Below are 20861 nucleotides of genomic sequence, written 5' to 3'. Positions count from 1 at the left end.
TTCTTACCCTCAGTCTGCTCATCTCTGACCAACCCTATTTGCCTGGAAGTCCCCCCTTTTACCCAGCTCCAGGCCCAGGAGCCCCTCTGCACCCCTCTCCCCTATACCATCAGTTGTCTGATGGTGGGGATTTTATTTCTAAACCTTTCTAATCTCGTAATTTTTGAAGGATGTGGTGTCTGGACCACCTTCCTCTGGAGACCTGGTTAAGATTACAAATGGCTGGGCTCCCGTAGGCCTGCTGAGTCAGAACCTTTGGGGTAGGCCCAGGAATCTGTGTTTGACAAGCTCCCAGTGATACTGAGGTCTGAGAATGGCTGCCTGCCCTCTTCAGCACAAGCACCTTCACATCCCTGGGCTGCTGGAGGAGCCTCCCAACAGGTCTTCCATTTCTAGCCTTTCCTCCTACCAACCCTTCCTCCACGTGGGGTTTCACACATCTTCCACCTGGCACCAGCTACATTCGAGCTCCCTAATGCGCATCACTGCCCGGACTCCCCAGATCATAATTCTCCAGGCTGGCTTTCTGCCACTCCAAAACTCAGTGGGGTTACCCCACCCAAGCCTTTGTGTCCCTGGCTGGTCTCTCCCCAGCACATCACCCACTGCTCCTTGCTTTTCACCATGTGTGCTCCAGATATCTTTTATTCATGCTGCTCTTCCCACCTAGAATGCACCCATGCAATTTTGCCCATGTTGTCAGAGCCCCTCCACACACACACACACACACACACACACACACACACACACACACTCATGCTCCTCCCAAAGCCCTCCCAGATTTCCTCAAGGCCTCATATGTTCCTTGGCTTGTAATGTAACACCAATGATGACAAACATAATCCCTTACCATGGGCCAGGCTGTATACTAGGTTTTTACATTTCATCATCTAATTCAGACAGCAGCCTTATGAAGTAAGTATGATTGTTACCTCATTTTAGAGATGAAGACACTGGGGCTCAGAGAGAATATGTGACATACCTACGATAACATAGCCAGTGAGTGAGAGCTGGGACTAACCGCTGGGCCTTAACACTGCCGACTATAAGCAGTGTGAGGGCAAAGCCTAAAAGTCACTCTTCCTTCTCTTCACACCTTCCCCAGGCATGACAGAAAAAATGTTGACTAAATTTGTAACCTCTGCAGTGTGTTGGGTCCTTCAGATCTGTAAAGATTACACACAGGATGGTGATTACCTAGGGCTAGGCAGAGGGTGAGGAGTGACGGCTGATGGTAGTTTCTTTTGGGGACGATGAAAACATTCTAAACTAAGGCTGTGGTGAGGGTTGCACAATTCTGTGAATATGTTAAAGACCACTGAACTGTACATTTTAAATGGGTGAATTTGATGGGGTGTGTGTTAGGTGTCAATAAAGATAGGTACTTTTTTTTTTTTTTTTTAATTTTCCAGCACAGTGGAAATTGAATCTGGGTCTGAGATTTCTGTCCCTAATGTTTCTGGACCCCACAGTATCCAATTTGTGTCAGAAACACTCAAGGTAACCAGCTCCCTTGAGATTGTCCTCCCACCCGCCAGGTGCAGAACATTTCTGTTCATTTGTCCTACACCTCCCTCCGGGTGTTTAAGGAAGGCTTATCCGGTCCCAGTGTGTGGTGGCTGCATCTTTGGGCACCTTGGCACCTGACCTCTGGAGTCTCTTTTCCTACAGGTTGTTCCCATTTTGTGGACTCCCAGTTCTGTGACCCTGTGCCCATACAGCAATCACCCGGACTGCAGGCATCCTGTAAGTTGACGTATTGGGAAGGAATGGGAGAGGAGGGAGGGAGGGCCATAGGGCCTAACAGTCCTTCCCAGGACCCCAGGACCCCCCTCCCCATTCTCTATCCAGGAAGCCCTGGGGCAGGGAGTTGGCAGTTTCCATCTCCCTCACCACCTGCCCTCTTGCCTCCTGCCCACACCCCAGAACCCCCAGACACATGGACACAGGACACACATCCATCCAAGAGATGTTTAATGTATCTTAGGTTCAAAGTACAAAATACAGGGCAGGCGCTAACCCCAGGAAAGTCACCTGCCACCCAGTCAGCCCCTTACCACTGCAGCCGGGTATCCCAGCCCCAGAGCAGTGGAGCAGTGGCCCTGGGATACCTGGCTCCTTTCCTGTTTGGGGAATAACAAGGTGACAATGTGAGTGGGAGCCCAGAGACCATCGTCTCCCCTCCTCATAAAACCCAGACCCAAGGATCTGAAAGGTCCAAACTTGGACGCAGAGCAGCAGATCCCTCAGAGTAACCCTGGCTAAGAAGCAGCCCTGTTGTGAAGCCTGGCCCAGCCCTGTGGCCATAGTCCTGGAAAAGGAGGAACTATTGCCCCAGTGACTGGCAGCAAAGGGAAGGAGATAAAGCAAGGAGTGGAGACAGATTCTCACTGCCCTAAGCAAATTGATTATGGGTAGCTGACCCAACAGAGCAGCAAAGCCTGCTGCACCTCCCACCCCATACCCTCTGAGGACCAGCCCCTCGCAGAGCCTTCTGTCAGGGTACTGTCCTTGCACTGGCGCTAGGGAGGAGATGGAGGGCAGGAAAGGCCAGTGTCAGCTGAGGAATGATGCCCTTGCTTTGGGGGCAAGAATATCTGCGTAGAGTCACCCCATGAGGACCCTCTGGGGAAGGGGCATCAACTACCCGCATCTCTGGGCCTTGCCCCTAGAAGCTCTGGACTGGGTCTTGAGCCAGGGTAAGGGCCTTACTGAAAGGGAAAGTGGCAGGAGTTAGAAGCAGGGAGGGTGGTGAAAAAGGTCCCTGTGAGGACCAGCCCAGGAGACCCTTCTGACCTGCCCCAAGGGAGCCCAGTTGCTACTTCAGTCCAGGCCCCTCTAGCCCCATGTCAGGTTGAGTGGGCTCCTCTGCCCGTTGTGCAGGGAAGGTTTCCACAGGGGCTCGGCCCCCTGCTCCTCCTCGAGTCCCTGGGCTACAGCCGGCCACCTCTGTTGAACTGGATGCACCAGTGGGAGTTGGCGGTGCCTGGGCTGAGATGAGTGTGGTCCTCGTGTCCCATGAGGGGCTGCAGCTCCTGCTGCTGGGGGATGTCAGCGCTGCTCTCGCTGTGAGAGCGGCCAGCCTTGGCCAGGCTCGTGGGAAAAGCAAAGCTAGGGCGTAGATCAGAAGGCAGGTTGAGAGGGGCCTGGGACTCTTCAGTGACCAGTGAGCGGGGAGGCAGGCGGGTCATAGGTGGGGCCTGGGTACAGGGTGGGGATGCCAGGCTCTCCAGGGACGAGATGCTTTGGTTCCAGCCTGTCTGCATGTCCACGGGCACAATCTTGGTGGTCTCTGAGGACACGTAGACTGCCAGGTCCCCCTGCCCACTCTTCCAGGGCAGCTCCTTCTCTGCACAGGTTGGGGAAGGGGGTATGATGCGTGGGCTTGGACACACCTCAAGGCTCCCTGGGGACAGAGTACACATGCATTCATTACCAATCCAGTGGAATCTTTCTCAAGTATAAGCACACTTTCAATAAATCAGTTCATTCCACAATTGCTGCATAACATCCATGTGTGCAGTTATTTGATGCATGCCTTGCTGAGTGGAAGCGCCACAGCTGGTTTTGCTCCCCATAGTATGCCCAGCACCTAGCACAGGGCTGGGCACATAGCAGTTGCTCAACAAATACCTATTGAACAAATGAAAATAACTAAAGCAAGAGAAAGGGGGATCAAGGCAAGAAAAAACCCATCTACGATCAGCCCTCACCCAACTTGCAGTGCTAGTCTTAAACCACATCCTGCCAAGCCCCATCCCAGGGTGAGACAGCAGCAGAGTGAGGAAGATCTTGAGGCTTGGCCACTGGGCTCCTTGCCTGAGTTCCCACCACAGCCCTTTGGTGCGACAGAGTCCAGGAGTGTGAGCTCATGTGAACCTAACAACAGGCTAAAGCTGTGCCGGCGAGGGGGATGCCAGAGCACAGGGGACCTGAGAATCCCGGAACTGCTGGCAGCCAGCATGGAAGGCCTGGCCGCTGCATTACAGGAAGTCTGAGGTTCTGAAAGAGGAAACCTGCGAAAGAGCAGCCCTCTGGCCACCTACCACCCCTTGTTCTCCAAAGTCAAGCTCAATGCCTTGTGTATAATAGGTGCTCAGTATGTGTCTGCTCATTGATAAAGTCCTGAGCCCTCCAAAAATCTTGACTGAGTATGTTATGAAATGTATTAGTTCTGTGATTGAAAGTAAAACTACCTCTCTTGAAAGACCTGGGATGCTGGATTGAATTTTAACAACAACAAAAACTAAACAAAAAACTTCAGTGTTGGGCTTCCATAGTGGCGCAGTGGTTAAGGATCTGCCTGCCAATGCAGGGGACATGGGTTCGAGCCCTGGCCCGGGAAGATCCCACATGCCGCGGAGCAACTAAGCTCGTGCGCCACAACTACTGAGCCTGAGCTCTAGAGCCCACGAGCCACAACTACTGAGCCCACGTGCCACAACTACTGAAGCCTATGCGCCTAGAGCCCGTGCTCCGCAACAAGAGAAGCCACGGCAATGAGAAGCCCGCGCACTGCAACGAAGAGTAGCCCCCGCTCACCGCAACTAGAGAAAGCCCGTGCATAGCAACGAAGACCCAACACAGCCAAAAATTAATTAATTAATTAAAAAAAAAACTTCAGTGTTCACCTTTAGAGGATGCTGGGGAACTAACTGTTGGTATGAAAACTGATAAATAAAATGAAAAATTCAAGCATTTATCCATTCTTCCCTATATGAGCTGCACCTCAGAGTAACCAAGTAATTGATGAAGGTTTTCTTATAGAAGAATTACTGTTAATCAATGCAGATGAAAAAAGAGACATAGAATATCACCACTGTGCAACCCCTAATGAAATGTTGGATCTGGCAGTGATCACCAATGGCTGCCAAGACCGTCTGATGAAAAGTTGACAGGGAACTTGATAATGGATGGATCAAGCCAACAACAGCTAAAGCCTGTTATCAACGTTAACCTCACAAAAAGAGAGACACCCAGATGCTTCCCGGTGTGATGAATGCAATAGGAGGTACAGCATCACCACCTATGAAGTATGCTTACCAGATCTGATCTGGATTTAATTATTGGTTTAGAGGAAATATAAGGGTCATTGAAACATATTAAATGATGCTTTGGGGATGCAATCAGCAAAATCCAGACAAAGAAAGACTGGGGGACAAAGAATCAGGTTATTTCAGTAAATCCAGTGGAAGAAAAAAAGGTATTGGTGGGGGGAACCTATAAATCAGGGTTTTTCAAACTTGACATTATTGACAGGTTGGAAGAGATACTTTGTTGTAGGGGGGCTGTCCTGTGCATGGTAGGATGTTTACCAGCATCCCTGGCCTCTCTACCCACTCACTGCAGAGGTAGCCCTCCAAATGTGACAACCCATGATGTCTCCAGACAATCCCCTAGAGGGCAAAATCCCTCCACCACTACCCTCTTCAGAATCACTGCTGTAGATTAGAAGAGACTTATCAACCGGATTTCATGGGTGGGTCTTCTCTGGATTTTTATTTGAACAAACCTACTGTAAAAAAACATTAAGACAATCAGGGAAACTTGAACACTGACTGGATATCTGATAACAAAGATTTTGGATATGATAATGGTATTGTGGTTATATTTTTAAGAAGAATCCTTATCTTTTAGAGATACATGCTGAAGTATTTTTTGATAAAGTGATAATGATATTTGAGATTTGCTTCAAAAGAATCCAGTGAAGAGAGGGGCATAGTGAAGGGTATGGATGAAATAAGATTGGTTAGGAGTAGATAATTATTGAAGCTGGCTGGTGGATAGATGGGAAGTTTATTTTACTATTCTGTCTATTGTATATTTTGAAATTTTCTATAATATGTTTTTTAAAAGACACCTAGGGTGCTTGAGCCAACTCAGGCTCCTCTCTCAGGTCAGGCTGCCACCCTCACCGGGTCTGTACCTGAGGGCTGGTGTGCTGAGCATGGGTCACAACGGAGCCTGGTGTTAGGTTTGCTTGTCACCTCGTGTTTCTCGCCAGAGAGTAAAGGGAGGCGGCACGGCAGTAAAAAGGCTTTGGGCTTTGAATCGGGTGGGTTAGGTTCAAATTCTGGTTCTGCTGGCTCTGGACAAGTCCCAAATTCCTTTGAGCTCAGTTTCCCCATCTTGGTTGTTGTGAGGATTGAATCAGATCATGTATGTCAGGTGTCTGACATAAAGGAGATGCTCAGTAAATGCTGGTTGGTGAATAGATGAGCGAATAGGAAGAGGTATTGTCTGGAGTAGAGGCCATCAGTGAAGGGGGAGGAAACCAGCTGCACAGTTCCAGAGGGAGGTAGGCGGGAGGAAGCCATTACCTGAAACTTTGCCCTCTTGGAGAACCTCACTGGTAGCCCGAGCCACAAAGATGATCCCTTCATCGTCCTCCTTCTCTGTCTCCGAACTGTCGCTGTCCTCCTCCTCCTCAGACTCTACGGTTAATATCACAGCAGCTGGAGAGGGACAAGAGCCAAGTGGGGTTGGCCACCAGCAGCTGCCTCTTGGTACTGCACAACTCCAAGCCGGACCCCCTGTCCACCCAGGTAGAGCCTGCAGTTGGCAGGGACACCTGCTTTGTCCTGTGGCTGTTACAGCACTGGCCTATGGAGTTGGGTGTTTGAGAGGAAGGGAGGTGGGGCTGCAGAGCTGAAGGAGGCAACAGGGAAAGCCAAGTCCTCAGAGGAAGCCATCAGGAAAGTCACACTTTCCAGCTCCCCCATCATCTCTCAGCCCCAGATCCCATTGTCAACTGGAAGCGTAAACATCTGGAGGGCTGGAAGGCCCATCAGGGTGCAGCTCATCCAAACTCCTGGTTTTATAGACGGGGACACTAGGGTTCACCCATCCTTCAAGGCCCAGACCAAGCTCCCCCTTTTATGACACCTTCTCCAAGTCCTCAAGGCCTGTAACCTGTAGTTAGCTATCTGATGTCACAGATGTCTAATAACTGCTTAGATATGTTCAGCTTTGAAATCAAGTATGCCCATCTAGTCCCTGAGGGGAAGAGCTCCAGTTTATGGTATTGAATGCTGTACAGAGGAGGTCCTTCAGGCTTCTGGCTGATGGGCCCCTGCCCTTTCCCTCCCTATCCCATCCTCAACTCCACCCCACTCCCTGCTTGCCTGTGTCCTGGAAGCCCAGGTCTCGAGGAGGTTTCCCATTTGTAGCCTCCGTGTTAGCCATGCCATCCTTCTAAGGACCAAAAAACAAAAAAACAAAAAACCCTAAGCCTCTGGCCTGGCTCCAAACTCCAACCCTGTCGTCTGGTGGGGTCAACAGGACAGGTCTTCCTGATGCAGCAGGGAAGGGAATCTGTCAATCCCAATGGTTCTACCATCCCTTGACCCCACCCCCCACCCCCACCCCCGCAAGTGTGGAGTCTGACATGCCCCAGCAAGGACACTCAGTACGTCAGCTTGGGCTGAATAAGGAGCTCATGGAGTCCCCCCAACGAGGAATCTGCCTTTCTCCTGCCCATTTCACCTCTGGTAGGTGGTCCTGCTGCCTCCCAGCATGTGACCACATGGACAAGAGGCTGATCTCCTTCTGAAGCCCTTGCCTTCCCCTTCTGGGGCTCCAGGAAGATGCAAAAGGGAACCCAAGCTGCTGCAGCCCCCAAGTCCCTGAGAATTATCCATCTAAGGGGGCCCCCTGGGCTGGATTCCAATACTTGGGAGCTCAAAACTGCGTGCCGTCAGCCTGCAGCTGCAGACAGGAGTCCCAGAGAAAGCACATGCCTTCTTGCGGCCGGCCTTGCGGGGTCGTGGCTTGCTCTTGGTGAGGCAGATGTTGTGCTTGGTGGGCTTAAAGGACTCCAGCCGCCGCTTCATGTTCTGCTGGAAGACCTCCTTGTCCTGGCGCTCCTGCGCATCCTCAGAGATGAAGTGGCGGCTGCAGCTGGCTTTGTACTGACAATGACAGCCCCGCCCTGCCGTGAGGCTGGGTGTCCCGGCCTCCCACAGGGACCCCAGGCCACAGCCCCATGTTCACCATAGCTCCTGCCGGCCCACTGTTGCCAGAACTAGCCATGGATTGAAAAAACAAAACAAAACAAAAAATACAGTAGGGACCCAGCCAGACTCTATACTCTCTATATGCTCAGTTCACTGGGGGAAAACTTTCCTTTATCCCAGAACCTGTTCCCTCAAATTTGGCTTTCCGTATTCCCTACTGCCCTCTCCCAGTTCTCTCTGATCTGAAGTGACAAGAGGCAGGGGACCCTGTGTCTTGTCCCTCAGGGCTACTGTGAGACCAAGGGGGGCATTTCCTTCTTTGCACCTCTGTTTATCTGAGCCTGGTCCACATGCCTGGCCCATTTGCCTCCTTTTACCTACACAGGACTCTCTGTCCAGCTGGAACTCTCCAGCTAGCCAGTTCTACAGCCACCACCGTGACTCCGCAGGCTGCACTTTGAACTTCCATGACTACCTGTCTTGATACCTTCGACCCCCTCAGTCCCACAATACCTGAATTGGTGTCCAATTCAGGACCACCCCCATCTCCTCTTTCCAACTCTTTCTCATAAAGACCAAGCCCACTACACACTCACTTAGACTGTCTCCACCTCTGCCCTTGACTGCTGAGAGGCCTTTTCATAACCTAGTGGTAACCCCCCAAAGTACTGCCCACATGTTCCCAGTCATTTGTCTTGCCTCACATCCCCAGTCTGGTCCCTTTCCTTTGCCTCATATTTCCTGCTTCCCTGAGCTGGATCTAAGAGCCCCCTTTAAGTCTCCTCCCAGCTGCCCTCTTCTACGCGCTCACACAGAGGTGCCCCTCTCTCCTGGGCATGCGGGGGCCCAGCTCCTTCACAGGGCTCCTCACTCCCCAACCCAGGCCTCCGCTTTGCTTAGCTCACTCCCTGCCTCCAGCAGTTCCCTGCTCTGCTCCCTCCTCCCTCCCGGTCCTCCACTCTCCTGCATCTTCAATCCTTCCCTCGACTCTGGCCCCCCTCCCTCTGCTTTTAAGCATGCTCCTACCCTTACCTCCTTGAAAAAGGCCTTTCCATTGATACCATTGCTTCGCTTTTGCTGCCAGACTTTTACACTTACATTCTGACACTTCCCCTAGTACCCATTCCTTGACTATCAGAGAAACAGCTCCATGTACATGTATAGCTGATTCACTTTGTTATAAAGCGGAAACTAACACACCATTATAAAGCAATTATACTCCAATAAAGATGTTAAAAAAAAGAATAAAAAAAGAAATGCAAACTAAAAATAAAATACAGCTCCAGGGGGGTTTGCCTGATTACAACTTCAATGTGCTGCTTTCTCCCTGGTCAGCAGTGCCATGGCCTCTGGTTAGGCAACATCTGTGCAACGTCCAGCCCTCCTTATGCCCCAGGCCTCCAAGACACCATCTGCTACTGCCCCTCCAAGGGCTCCTTCTCTCTCCTCCACTGGCTCCCCTTCCTTTTCTTACATGTGCATTCCTCAGTGTTGTCCTTGGCCCCCCTCTCTCCCCTCTAAATGCCCTCCCCAGTGAAAGTGTCCTCGCTCAGCGCCAGCTAGCCCAGGGATACATCTGTGTTTCCCAAACATCAGCCATCAGACCAGCTACATGTGAATCCCCTCAGGGGACTTATTAAGAGCAGATTCCTCATCCCATTGCACACTACAGGATCAGACTCTCCAGGAGAAGCCAGGAATATGTATTCTAGCAAGCTCCCTGGGAGATTCTGATGTAGCCAGGCCAGGAAACCTCTGATATAGATTGCTTCCAAATCTTTATCTCCAGCCCGTATCTCTCTCCTAAACTATAATCTTATGTTTCTAACTGCATACTAGATACTTCTGTCTCTCTCTGATGATATTTCTGTGAAGAACATGAGGAATTATGGATTGTGTTCTGGCATAACTAAGTGGATTTAGAACTGGTTGAGTAACCATACCCAAAAAATTCTTGATCAAGGTCAGTCTGGAGGAAAGTCTTTAGTAGCATGCCACAGGGCTCTGTCCTCAGCTCTATCCTGTTCAACATCTGTATGTTGATTTTGATGAATACAAAGTTAACAGGCTTAGCAAATTTTCCTATGATGTGAATCTGAGGAGATATTTGGTGGCAGACATGGGATCCAAACAATGGAATGATGGGCTAAATCAAATAAGATGACATTTAACAGGGATAAACACAATCTTAATCCAGTTTTTTTTTTAATTGACTTCACAAGAACTGGTTGGACTGAACCATTGACCAATCTTACACACACACATCCACAGACAGTCATTATGTACTTCCTGATGTAATACAATAAGAAATACACAGCACACCTATCGAATGTTCCTGAATACAACCTGGCCTCCAGATTTAACTACCAAGAAATACAGTATGTAGAGGAACATGTTAAACACCACCACTGGAATGCAATCAGCAGAATCTGTAAAATGGAACATTCTCTGAGATAATGGATCCAGTTTCTTCAGTAAGTAAATAATGAGAAAAAAAGGAAGACAAAACTATCACAGATTTTTTTAAAAAAATAGAGACATGTTTACTAAATGCAAACTGTGGACTTTATTTGGATCCTGACTTGAACAAACCAGCTGGAAAAAGGTATTTATTGGCCACTGGCTGGATATTTGAGGTGAGAAGGAATCACTGTTATTTGTTGTAAGTGATAAGGGTACTATGGCTTTTTTTTAAAAAGAATTCTTGCCACCTAGAGATACATATGGAAATAGTTAGAGATGATATGATGTCTGGAGTTTGCTGTAAGATAATAAAGTGTAGCTGGGGCGTAGGGGGGGACAGAATGTAACAGAATTGACCATGCATTGAAAATTATTGGAGGTGAGTGGTGGTTAAATGAGTTATTCTCTCTAGTTTTCTGAACGACAGAAATTTTCCATAAGAAAAAAGTAAACAAAACCAAAAAAACAAACAAACAAAAAACCCCACAGGTTGGATGCAACAGGGTTTAATAGTCATTAACTGAGGAAGACATGGTGGGTTGCCTGACTGTAAGGACAATATGGGGCCTCAGGGTGGTGAGCCAAAGCTGGAGGGATTCTGGGCTGTGAAAAGAGAATGGCAAGTTCCAGAACTAGAAAGGTGAAAGAGCCCCTGTGCCAAACGCAGGCCATGGCAGTGAAAGCCCAGAGTCCTAACCACTAGGCTACCAGAGAACTCCAAGAGCCCTCATTTCTAATGACTAAAGAAGGCACACCAAGGACAGGAGCTGCTGGCCTGAGGGCAAGGAGGCCTGTGTGGAAGGAAGCTGTTTTGAAACCTTTGCAGACTTACTCTGCAGAGCTGCAGAGAGTCAAATCAGGACCAGTGGGAGAAAATTAAAGGAAACCAATCTGTCTCAGCGGTAGAAACAGCCTTGAATGTTAAAGCTGCCAAGAATGGTAACAGCTGGCTTCTCATTTCAAAAAGGTTCAAGGTAATGGCTTGCTGCCCCCTTGTGGGGTTGCAACAGATTCCTTCCTGTATGGGTTGGGCCTTTCCAACCCCAAAGCTTCATGACCTGCATCGGACTAAACTCACATTACCTAAAACAGATGTCTGCCTCCCCCAGGTTAAGGTGGTCCTGCAGGCGGCTTCCTCAGCACTCCTGTTCTGTGACCCCATCAAGCCCTCTGTATCTCCTGCTCTCCTCTTCCTGGCTGATCACACAGTTCTTTGTGCTCCTCTCCCTTCCGACCACCCGGGTCTAATCCACAGTGGTTCACTCCAGCTTCCCAACTGGCTCTCCCAGCCTCTCAACTCACCCCCTCCAGTTTGATCTGCCCTCTGCTACCAGAGAAGACATTCTTAAACAGCTCTTGTAACAGGCCAACCTTTCTCAAAAAAAAAAACAAAAAAAAAACTAAAGGTTATAACCAACAAGATGAAGCCCACACTCTTCAACTGGGCATCCATAGCTCTCCACAAGCTGGTGCCAGCTGCCTCTTGAGCCTTCCATTGTGGCCTCCCCAGACAATGCTCCCCCTCAGAACTCTGCCCTGCCTGTTCTCACCCTGTAGCGAGGTTTGTAAAGGCCTCCACAGAGCAGGTGGTGCATCACAGCATCCTCACGGTCCCGGCCGCTGCGTACTGTGTCAATCACCTGCAGATCCAGACATGCTCCACTGCCACTCTCCCTCCTGCAGGAGGGAGGAGACACGTGTGCTAGGGACGGGCCAGGAGGCACAGGCCAGGGGAAGGGCAGAAGCAAAGGTGCTCACAAATCTTCCCCAGAAGGGATTCAGAGAGAGGGCGCAATAGAGAGGAGCTTGAGGAAGGGGGAGGGGGCTCAAGGACTTACAGCAGGTTGGTGACAGAGGTTTCTGCCACAGAATTGCGGCTGGGCATAGAGGGCAGAGTGAGCCCGGTGGAGGACAAGACGTGGCCTCCCTGCAGGGGCCAAGTCAGAGGTCAAAATGGCAATCAGATGAAAGGTGGCCCAGACAATCAGAGGGTAATAAAAAGAATAACAATGGTTAACACACTTTGCTCTTTTGAAGTTCCAGGGACTGTGCTAGGCACTTTTTATACTGAATCTACAAAACTCTGACAGAGGTACTTTTACTCGTGCTTTCTTACAGTTGAAACTGAGGCTCCGAGAGGATAAGTGACTTACCCAAGGTCACAAGCGTGAGATGATAAGAACTGAACCACATCTCCTGACTCCAGAGTCCAGCTGTTTCCCACCTTCCTGTACTGCCTGCTAGACTCTACATGTCAGCATCAGGCCAGGCTCGTTCCTGCAGCTGCCACTTCACAAGACTATGGAGTCTGCTGGGAATTCCCAACTCCCTGCTCAGGGCCTGCCTGCTTGTCACCGCTTCCTGCCTTGCCCTGCTGGCCACCTGCCCACCCACCATTGTCTGCCGGCCCACCTGGTCCACGAAGCTGATGGCATCCCGGATGTTGAGTCTGTAGTACACATCCCAAATCTGGTCCCGGATGCGGTAGGCTGACCGCCGCATCAACAGCTGACTCAGGTACTTCTTATCAAACTGCTCCCACCTACAGAGGATGCCAGGCCCGGTCCTGAGTGCCATCCCTAAGGCCTGGGCGGCTGGCCCTTCCTCAGACAGGGCAGGGGCACCGCCAGCGCTGGGCCTATGTCTCTTGGTGTGGGCATCAGTCAGGGAGAATCTTGAAGCTGGTCCCTGCCCTTACGGAACTGACAGTTTTGTAGGAAAGCCTGACATTAATGAAGTTATTACATATAACTGTAAAATTACAACCATGGTAAGAACTATAAAGGATAATTATAGAGTATGATAGGGATTTGTCCTAGTCAGGGAGGCCAAGGAAACCTCCCTAAGGACTTGATGCCTGTGGTAAGATCTGAAGGATGAATAGAGGTTAAGTAGGTGAGAGGGAGGCAAAGGAATGTTCTAGTAGAAAGAACAACATGTGCACATGTCCCAGTGGCCAGGGCCGGGGGAGCATGGTGGGTTCTGAGTTTCTAAAACAGGGTTCATTTCATTGGCAGACAGATAGTCAAAGACACAGCTGAGCACAATGTGGCTGGTGTCTGGAGGTGCCAGACCATGCAGGGCAGAGCGCGCAGGCCTCACTGGGAGCCTTGTCTTATCCTGAGAGTACTGGGACACCAGTACTGCCAGTACTGCCCGAAGGGCTTCAGGAAGGAGTTGCCCAGCCTGAGCCTGACTGTGTCCCTCCTCAGAAGTGTGCACATCCCCCATGCTGCCCTGGCTGGTGAGGCTGCCGCTGCTGAAGGAGCCTCGGAGCAGCTCCCTCACCTGTCCCTCCAGTAGTGATAGCCATGGTGCCCCACAACGTCCTCCACTGCAGCCAGAATGTGGTCAAAAGTCTAGAAGGGGGGTGGGTAGGGGGACCGGATCAGGACTCTGCTCAAAATAGGAGAAGGGAGAGAGGGACAGGCGGAGGGATGGGGTTCTGGTACCCACGTGCTCATGCAGCTCCTGGTTCAGGGTAGGTTTGTGATGCTCACTCCTCTTCACCTTCAGCCACTTGACCAGTGGCTTGATGGTCAGGCCCTACGGACAGGCAGCCAGTGAGCCCTGCCCTGTCCAGTTCCCTGCTGCCTTTCCCTCCTCATAGTTAGGCCTCAGCTTCTGTATCCCCACCTCACTGCACTCAAGGTCTGGGAAGTCAGGCCCCCCTGCCTCCCACAAGAGGAAGAGGAGCCCCTCTCCCATAGGCTCTAAGCCTCCCCCAGGGCCTGCCAGACCCTCTCCCCATCCAGCCTCGTGGGCGCTCCCACCTGCACGATGACTGTGAAGAAGACCACCACAATAGTGGTGGCTACAAAGTAGTCCTTGGCAGGGATCTTGGTCCTGTCCAGGAGGATGACGAGAGCGAAGGCCACAGCCCCCCGCAGGCCCCCATAGGACATCACCACCTGGTCAATCTTGTCCAGAGGGACCAGCCGGAACTGATTCAACACCCACGTCTGCAGGACTACGCCTACAGCAGGAGGGAGGCCAGTGGGAGCAGGGTGTTGGAGGGCACGCCTACAGCAGGAGTGGAGGGCGCTGGGCATGGATGGCACCAAGTATGTGGGCTAAGGTCTGACAGGGGCTGGGAGGGGTGAGCAATAAGGGGAGGCTTAGAAATTGTTGTCAAGGATGTGGACTCAGACTGGGAGATGAGCTGGGAGGGTGGGCAGGAAGGAGGGTGGGAAAGCAGAGGGTGCCGGCAATACCGAGGGCTCGGAAGAACAGGATGAAGAAGAGGGTGCCCAGCACCAGCCCAGAGTCCCAGGCCCACTTGGAAGAGTCCACGGCCGAGATGCCAAGCAGCATGAAGATGATGGTCTCAGCGCAGCTGGCTAGAGTCTTCATCGTGTACTTGACAGCTGTGCGGGACTTATGGGAGATGTTGGCCTCCACGTACTTCTTACAGCCCAGGCCACACATAGTCACCCTGGGAGAGGAATGGAGAGTTAGGGCGAGTGAGGAGGGGCCACAGGAAGCACAGCCCTTGGGGTTTGAGCATGCACAGGAGAGGGTGTTGCCCATCACAGGATGTCAGATTCTCAGAGCCAAAGCCCAGGGAGGCATGGAAGCCATCCAAGGGTAGGTAGTGGTGGTCCTGGGATAAAAGGCTCCGAATCTCCAGGCTTCCCTCTCGGTGCCTTCTGGAGGGGGGAGGTGGGAGAAACATGCTCTGACCAGCGCACTGTCTGAGGCACCTTTTAGAGTTCTGTGGCCACCAGAGCCAGTAGCACCAGGCCTCAAAGTCCACTTCCAGCTCAGCCTACACCCCAGAGAGCACTTTAAGCAGAGGAATTTTGGGTTCTGGGGTGCCCAGGACAGCCCTAGAGTCAGGTCCTGGAATGTTACCTGAGGCTTAGTATCTCCCCAGGGGAGTCTGAAGCTCCCACTCCCACAAGGGCTCAGGGAGACCTATGGACTCCTCCGGGTCCTGCTTCTGTCCATGTGAGGGCGACCATCTCCAGTGCCCCCTCCCAGCTGCCTGCCTGCAAGGCCCCCAGGACTCACGCAAGAATGGCGGAGAGCGAGGCCATTTCAGCAGTAAGGTAGGCTGCGTAGGCGAGGAGGAAGACCAGCAGAGGCTCGATGATGCGGACCCGCTTGGTGAAGCGTGTGGTCAGGGCCAGGAGGAAGGCAAAGACTAAGCCCACGGCTGCCCCGCCCAGACTGACCACAAACAAGGAGGCTGGGGGAGGAGTGGGTTGTCAGCATGACCCCTGGCCCGGACCCCACCAGGGCTGACAAGACTGCTGCCTGGCAGGGAGTGGAGGATGATGCCCACTGTGCATGCCCACTGTGCTCCCCAGGGGTCAGGGTCCCAGAGCTAGGATTCCAGGAAAGGCCCTCCTTCTCAGGTTCTCAGGGCCCTATTTCTCCATACATGAGGGAAGGGAATGAGGCAACCCGAGCAGCGTCCTCTGTCCTGACGCGGTGGGGGGCAGGGGCTCAGCAACCCAGGGGAGGCAGACCTCCAGTGCCCGCCAAGAGGGAGGAAATACTGACCGACTCCCTTCAGGTAGTCAGTGGCCTGCACGTTGGCAGAGCCCATCTCCACAAAAGAGTTGCAGACCTTGTACAGCACCTAAGCGAGAAGAGGAGCATCAGGAGCGGCGGGGGAAGGTGGCAGCCTGGACTGCGTGGAGACGGTGAGGCAGGGCCTGGGGAGGAGTGGGGCCTGGTCAGAGCATGGCAGCCTGGGGTCAAGGAACGGCAGCGAGCCGAGCACTCTCACCACAGTAACTGCATCGTTGAGCAGGGACTCGCCGAAGACGATGATAAAGAGGGTCTCGTTGACGTGCACCTCCTCAAAGACAGCCAGCACGGCCACGGGGTCCACTGCTGAGATGAGGCTCCCGAACAGCAGGAAGTCCAGCAAGCCAGCCTGCACTCTAGGGGCTTTCGAGGGACAGCAAATGGTGAGGTACTGAATTGCCTACAGCAGTCCCTGTGACAAGCCCAGACTCCAGCCCCACTATTAAAACAAGTATCCCCAGAGAGGACCTGGGACGGTGAAGAGAGCATCGGCCTGCAGGTCAGGAGACCTTAGGTCTTGAGCCTAAGGCCTGCCTTTGCCACTTACCAGCTCTGTGATGTTGGCACTGTCATTGTCACATGACTTCTCATAGGCCATGCCTCCTCATGTGCCTGCCTAACAGTACTGCTGCAAAAATCAACCCAGGAGATGGCTACGAGAGCTCTATGTAACCTGGAAAGCTAAGGTGGCACTGACAGTAAGAACTGCAGCAACAGTAATACTAACCACCAGCAGGTGGAAGTTGGCTGCTGACTGGCTTTATTCGGGAGAAGAACGAAAGGGAGTGCTTTCTCCCACACCGGTGGTTCTCAGCCTAAGGAATTCGACATGTCTGAATTATCAACATTCAGGCTTGAATGGATTTGGGGGCCAGGGAATGAGGAAGAAGGGAGCAGGACAGGGCAGCCTGAAGGCAAAGAGCCTCAGGAAAACAGACCTCTCCTGCTCACTTTGGACCTGATACCGAATGAGTTTAAGGGCCTCTATTTCCTCATCCATTAAAGTGGGACAAATTATAACCCCGGCAAGGTTGCTATGAAGAGCCAGTGGGATGAGTAAAGAGAGAACACCCAGTGTAGTGTCTTGCATTCTGTGGATGTATAATATGTATTTATTAAAAATAATAATAAAAACAGAAAACCACCCTGATGTGACCTGGGCAGAGCCCTCACAGGAAAGGTGAGCTGTGCCTCAGGGGAGCCAGGCTGGCAAGTGGCAGTAGGGTATCAGGGCAGGAGGCAGCCAGAGTCCCAGCCTTGGCAGCCCACACACAGCTGGGAGCCAGGCCCCTACTCAGCTGTCATCTGCAGAAGCCCAGACTCATCTGGCAGGGACCTAAATGAAGGCTGAAGGCCCATCTGGAGCATTGCCTCACACTCCAGTTGGGAGGGACCTAAGATGGAGCTCTCAGGGCATGGCTGTCATCAACATAGGATCTTCAGAGCTGGAGGAGAAGGGAGTTGGGTGATGAGGCTGGCATAGCCTCCCGCTACCAGTCCAGGTCTTAAGGTCACTCACCCACAAGTCCAGCCTGCTGCAGGCCCCAGAGGGCAGCACCTGTCGTGAAGGCATTCCAGAGTGTGCCCACCACAGCGTAGGTGAGGATGGCGCCCAGGTTGTCAAAGAATAGCCGGCTAGGCATGAAATAGCCCGAGTCCAGCACGATAGGAGGCAATAGGAAGAGGAAGAAGGTGCCTGGCTCCAGCTGGTATTCAGCTTTCTTGGCCACAGCCAAGACAATGCCCCCCAGCACCAGTCCCAGCAAAATCAGCAGGCAGCTCTCAGGGACCAGAGACGTCACCTTCCGAGACAAGTGAAACACTACAATGCAAGAAGAGGGCAAGAGGTATCAGCTTATGGGATGCATGCGCGCGCACACACACACACAAACACACACAGACACACACACACACACACACACACACACACAGTGGCCTATAACCTCCCAATCTTAGAAGTTTATTCAAGGTCGAGACCCCTGACACTGGGACCAAGGAAGAAGAAACATTCAGGATTGCTAGAATCTCCAGCCTCCAGGGCTTCAAATCCCCCACTGCAGCCAAAGTTGTCTGTTTCTTGGTGCTTCTGTCATGGTAACCTAGACCTTTGCTTACTTTTTCCACCTCTGGAAATGCCCCCTCCTCTCTACTCTCATCCTTGAAGGACCTCACCTTTCTCTGATCTCCCTTATCCATTGCCATTATTTGAATCTCAGCAAATACTAGGTATATTTTTATGCATAACACAGCTGTAAAAATCAGGACCTCTGGAGTCAGGCTGCCTGGGTTTAAAGCCTAGCTCTTCCATTTACTAGTTCTGTGACCTTGGAGCAAATAACTTCACCTCTTTGATTTTCAGTTTTCCCATCAGTAAAATGGGGATAAAAACAGTAATGATCTCATAGGATTGTTGTAAGGTTTAAGTAAGGCAGTCTACTCAAAAGCACTTAGCCCAGTGGTTTACAGTAAGCACTCTATAAATGTTACCTATTATTGTGCCCTGCCTCTCGAGCTAGACCATAATGCATAACATACCTCCTAGGAGCACTGTAGACCTCCTAGCCCAATGTGCTTTTCATTATATAGGCTCACTAAGGAGGACTCAGTAGTTTAAAAAGCATTAAGTTTAGCAGTCAGAGATCCAGTTCTTCTTCTGGCTCCATTCCTTCCTAATTGTGTGATCTCAGGCAAATTACTTAATTTACCTGAATTCCAATTTCTTCTCCTGTAATATGGGAAAAGATAACCATCACACAGGGTGAGGATAAAATGATATAGTGTGAATTTTCCTAGCAGAATGTCAGACACATAATAGGATCTCAGCAAATGTTAATTCAATATGACTCTGAGAGAAAATAATAACAGATCTGTCCCTAGGAAAGAAGAGGAGGTTTTCTAGCCCTATTGCCACTCCTACCTTTGCCTCCTAATATAAACTGTTTTGGCTTTCCCTTGGGACCTGAGACCAGATGAGCACCTCTCCCCAGACAATCCCTAGAGTGGTAGGTAGTGAGGGAAGCCTCTGTGTTAGGCTGTGTGAGACCCAATGCCAAGACAGTGCCCTTTGGAAGCTGTACCCAGAGAGCCTAGGGTAGTGCCTGGCACATGGTGGGATCTACATAAATATTTGGTGAATAAAAGGGAAAAAAAATCTCCTGGTAATGAAGCTGGGGGAAGGTATCTCTGAACATTCTACCCATCTCCCCTGCCCCCATTCCCAAGGATTTTGTTTTGTTTTGTTTTGTTTTGTTTGATGAGAAAAAGGCTCTCTTCTACCTCCATAGGAGATGTCATCCAAGCTAGAAAAAGCACTATGATTTATGGGGGAAACTACAGTCATTGCTGTAAACCCTAAATAAGACAAGAACTCTCCAACTGGCAGACTTCTCAGCAAACCCAATTCTTGGCTCCCAAATCTGAGGCTCCTCCCACCTTGCTCTCATTGCTGCCAGGCCCTAAGGTGAGCTCAGCCATAGCTCTTCCCACACTCATCCCTACCTTTGGTCCCCCTTTCCTCTCCTTCAGGGACTTTATTCCATCCTTATCTCCAGAGCATGTATTAATCCCAGTAAAAAACCCTTCACAAAAGCTGTTCTCTGACAGCACTAGGCTCCCTGAGGGCATTTCAAGCCCCATTTTCCATTATTAATGGACTGCCACAGCAGAGTGGAGAGTTCTTCTGTTCCTGCCCAGCCCCCAGCCCCAGCTGTGTCCCTGGGGGGAGAAGGGGGCAAATCCTAGACTGTGTGATTCCTACATGAAGACTGTATTGGTGAGACTGGAGTACAGGCTGTGCCTGCATAGATGGGGAGTGAGTAGCAACGGCTCAGCTATAATTAGTCACCCCCACAGCAGAGCCTGCACAACAGGGAGAGGGAGGAGGGTCTGTGGTGGGAGGAGGGACCACTGGCTGCTCAGAAGTGGGGAGGAAGGGGCAGAGACAAGGAAAAGCAGCTCTATTCAAGGAAAGGAGTCTGAAGCACAACCTTTATTGTGCAGACTGAAGGAGACTGGATGTATGAAAGCATCCAGTGCAGGCAGTGCAGAGTATAAAGCCCCAATAAATGGAAGTTTCTTATATCCTGAGGAGGGAAGAAGGTAGACCTGAATTGGGGCGGGGGGCACAGCTAGGCACAAGAAGGGGCCACCTTTAGGGGAGCAGAGGGGGGATAGAGGAAAAGTGGCAGTTTAGTATCCCAAGAGAATGGACACTTGGCGGTGGCCTCCAGGGAAGGCTGCTTCCTCAGAACCAGGATGCCTGGGTTTGTAGGAGAACACCATCCCCTCAATGTCCCCACACGTCTTCACTGCTGACAGAAGCTTTCAGGATGCTGGGGATTGGTGGAGGAGAGCCCAGATCAAAGAGCTTACTTCAAGGAGAAGAGAGGAAAGGGCAAAGGAATCTAGGGATGGGGCTGGAGAGAGCTGGGGCAGCCCTTTGAGAAGGCAAATCCTCAGGGCTCCCACTCGAGGAGAAGAGGAGGAGGGAGATCAACAAGAGGAGGCGCAGAAACAATGTGAGAGCCTGGATTTGTGGAATCGGAAGCTAGGTCGGGGCACTCTGCAAGAAGCCGGCCCGGATCTGGGGACTAGGGGTTGGGGGCGGGTCCAATGACGGCCGCCGGCCCTGGCGCACGCACACACGCACTCACCGATTTTAGCCAGGCTGGCCACCAGGATCCAGAGGGCTACCAGGTAGGGCGCCTCCACCTCGTGCCACTGCCAGCGGAAGAGCGCCAACCCTGGGGGAGGCTCACCCGGCGACCCCGGCTCCTGGGTGGGCTCTTCGGTTGCTCCCGCCCCCGCCAGGGGCAGCCAGAGCAGCGGCAGTGCGGCGCGCAGCATCCTGCCGCCTGCCTAGGAGCCCTCCCGGCACCGCACGGCCGCCGGCCCCGCGTCGCCGCC

The 20861-nt window shown here is 51.7% G+C and overlaps 1 protein-coding gene across 3 annotated transcripts; it reads right to left on the bottom strand.

The window, feature by feature from the left end:
* Nucleotides 1-1957: 1957 nt before the first annotated feature.
* SLC9A5 (solute carrier family 9 member A5) lies at nt 1958-20801 on the bottom strand. Of its 3 annotated transcripts, none has more exons than XM_065898630.1 (16): nt 20609-20801; nt 17476-17778; nt 16156-16319; nt 15927-16005; nt 15432-15609; nt 14633-14853; nt 14192-14394; nt 13875-13964; nt 13707-13777; nt 12831-12960; nt 12257-12345; nt 11969-12095; nt 7740-7910; nt 7125-7194; nt 6321-6455; nt 1958-3406 (listed from the first exon to the last, which is right to left on the bottom strand). In XM_065898630.1, the coding sequence occupies exons 1-16, from the start codon at nt 20799-20801 to the stop codon at nt 2934-2936; spliced, it is 2697 nt and encodes an 898-aa protein (XP_065754702.1). In that variant the 3' UTR covers nt 1958-2933. The 3 variants fall into 3 exon arrangements, with proteins under 3 accessions (XP_065754702.1, XP_065754703.1, XP_065754704.1); XM_065898631.1 differs by having other exon boundaries at nt 2934-3406; nt 7125-7191; XM_065898632.1 differs by lacking the exon at nt 17476-17778 and having other exon boundaries at nt 2934-3406.
* Between the last annotated feature and the right edge of the window lie 60 nt (nt 20802-20861).

Source organism: Phocoena phocoena, chromosome 20, assembly GCF_963924675.1.
Source record: "Phocoena phocoena chromosome 20, mPhoPho1.1, whole genome shotgun sequence".
NCBI lineage: Eukaryota > Metazoa > Chordata > Mammalia > Artiodactyla > Phocoenidae > Phocoena > Phocoena phocoena.
Note: the sequence above shows the minus strand (reverse complement) of the source record. Positions and strands in the feature narration are given on the sequence as shown.

Coding starts and splice junctions, on each gene's coding strand:
- SLC9A5 (XM_065898630.1), bottom strand. CDS start 20,801: ATGCTGCGCGCCGCACTGCCGCTGCTCTGGCTGCCCCTGGCGGGGGCG. Junction 7,195..7,739: donor GCAAGGCCGGCCGCAAGAAG/GCATGTGCTTTC, acceptor TTTGGTCCTTAG/AAGGATGGCATGGCTAACAC. Junction 3,407..6,320: donor CCAAGAGGGCAAAGTTTCAG/GTAATGGCTTCC, acceptor CTCTGTCCCCAG/GGAGCCTTGAGGTGTGTCCA.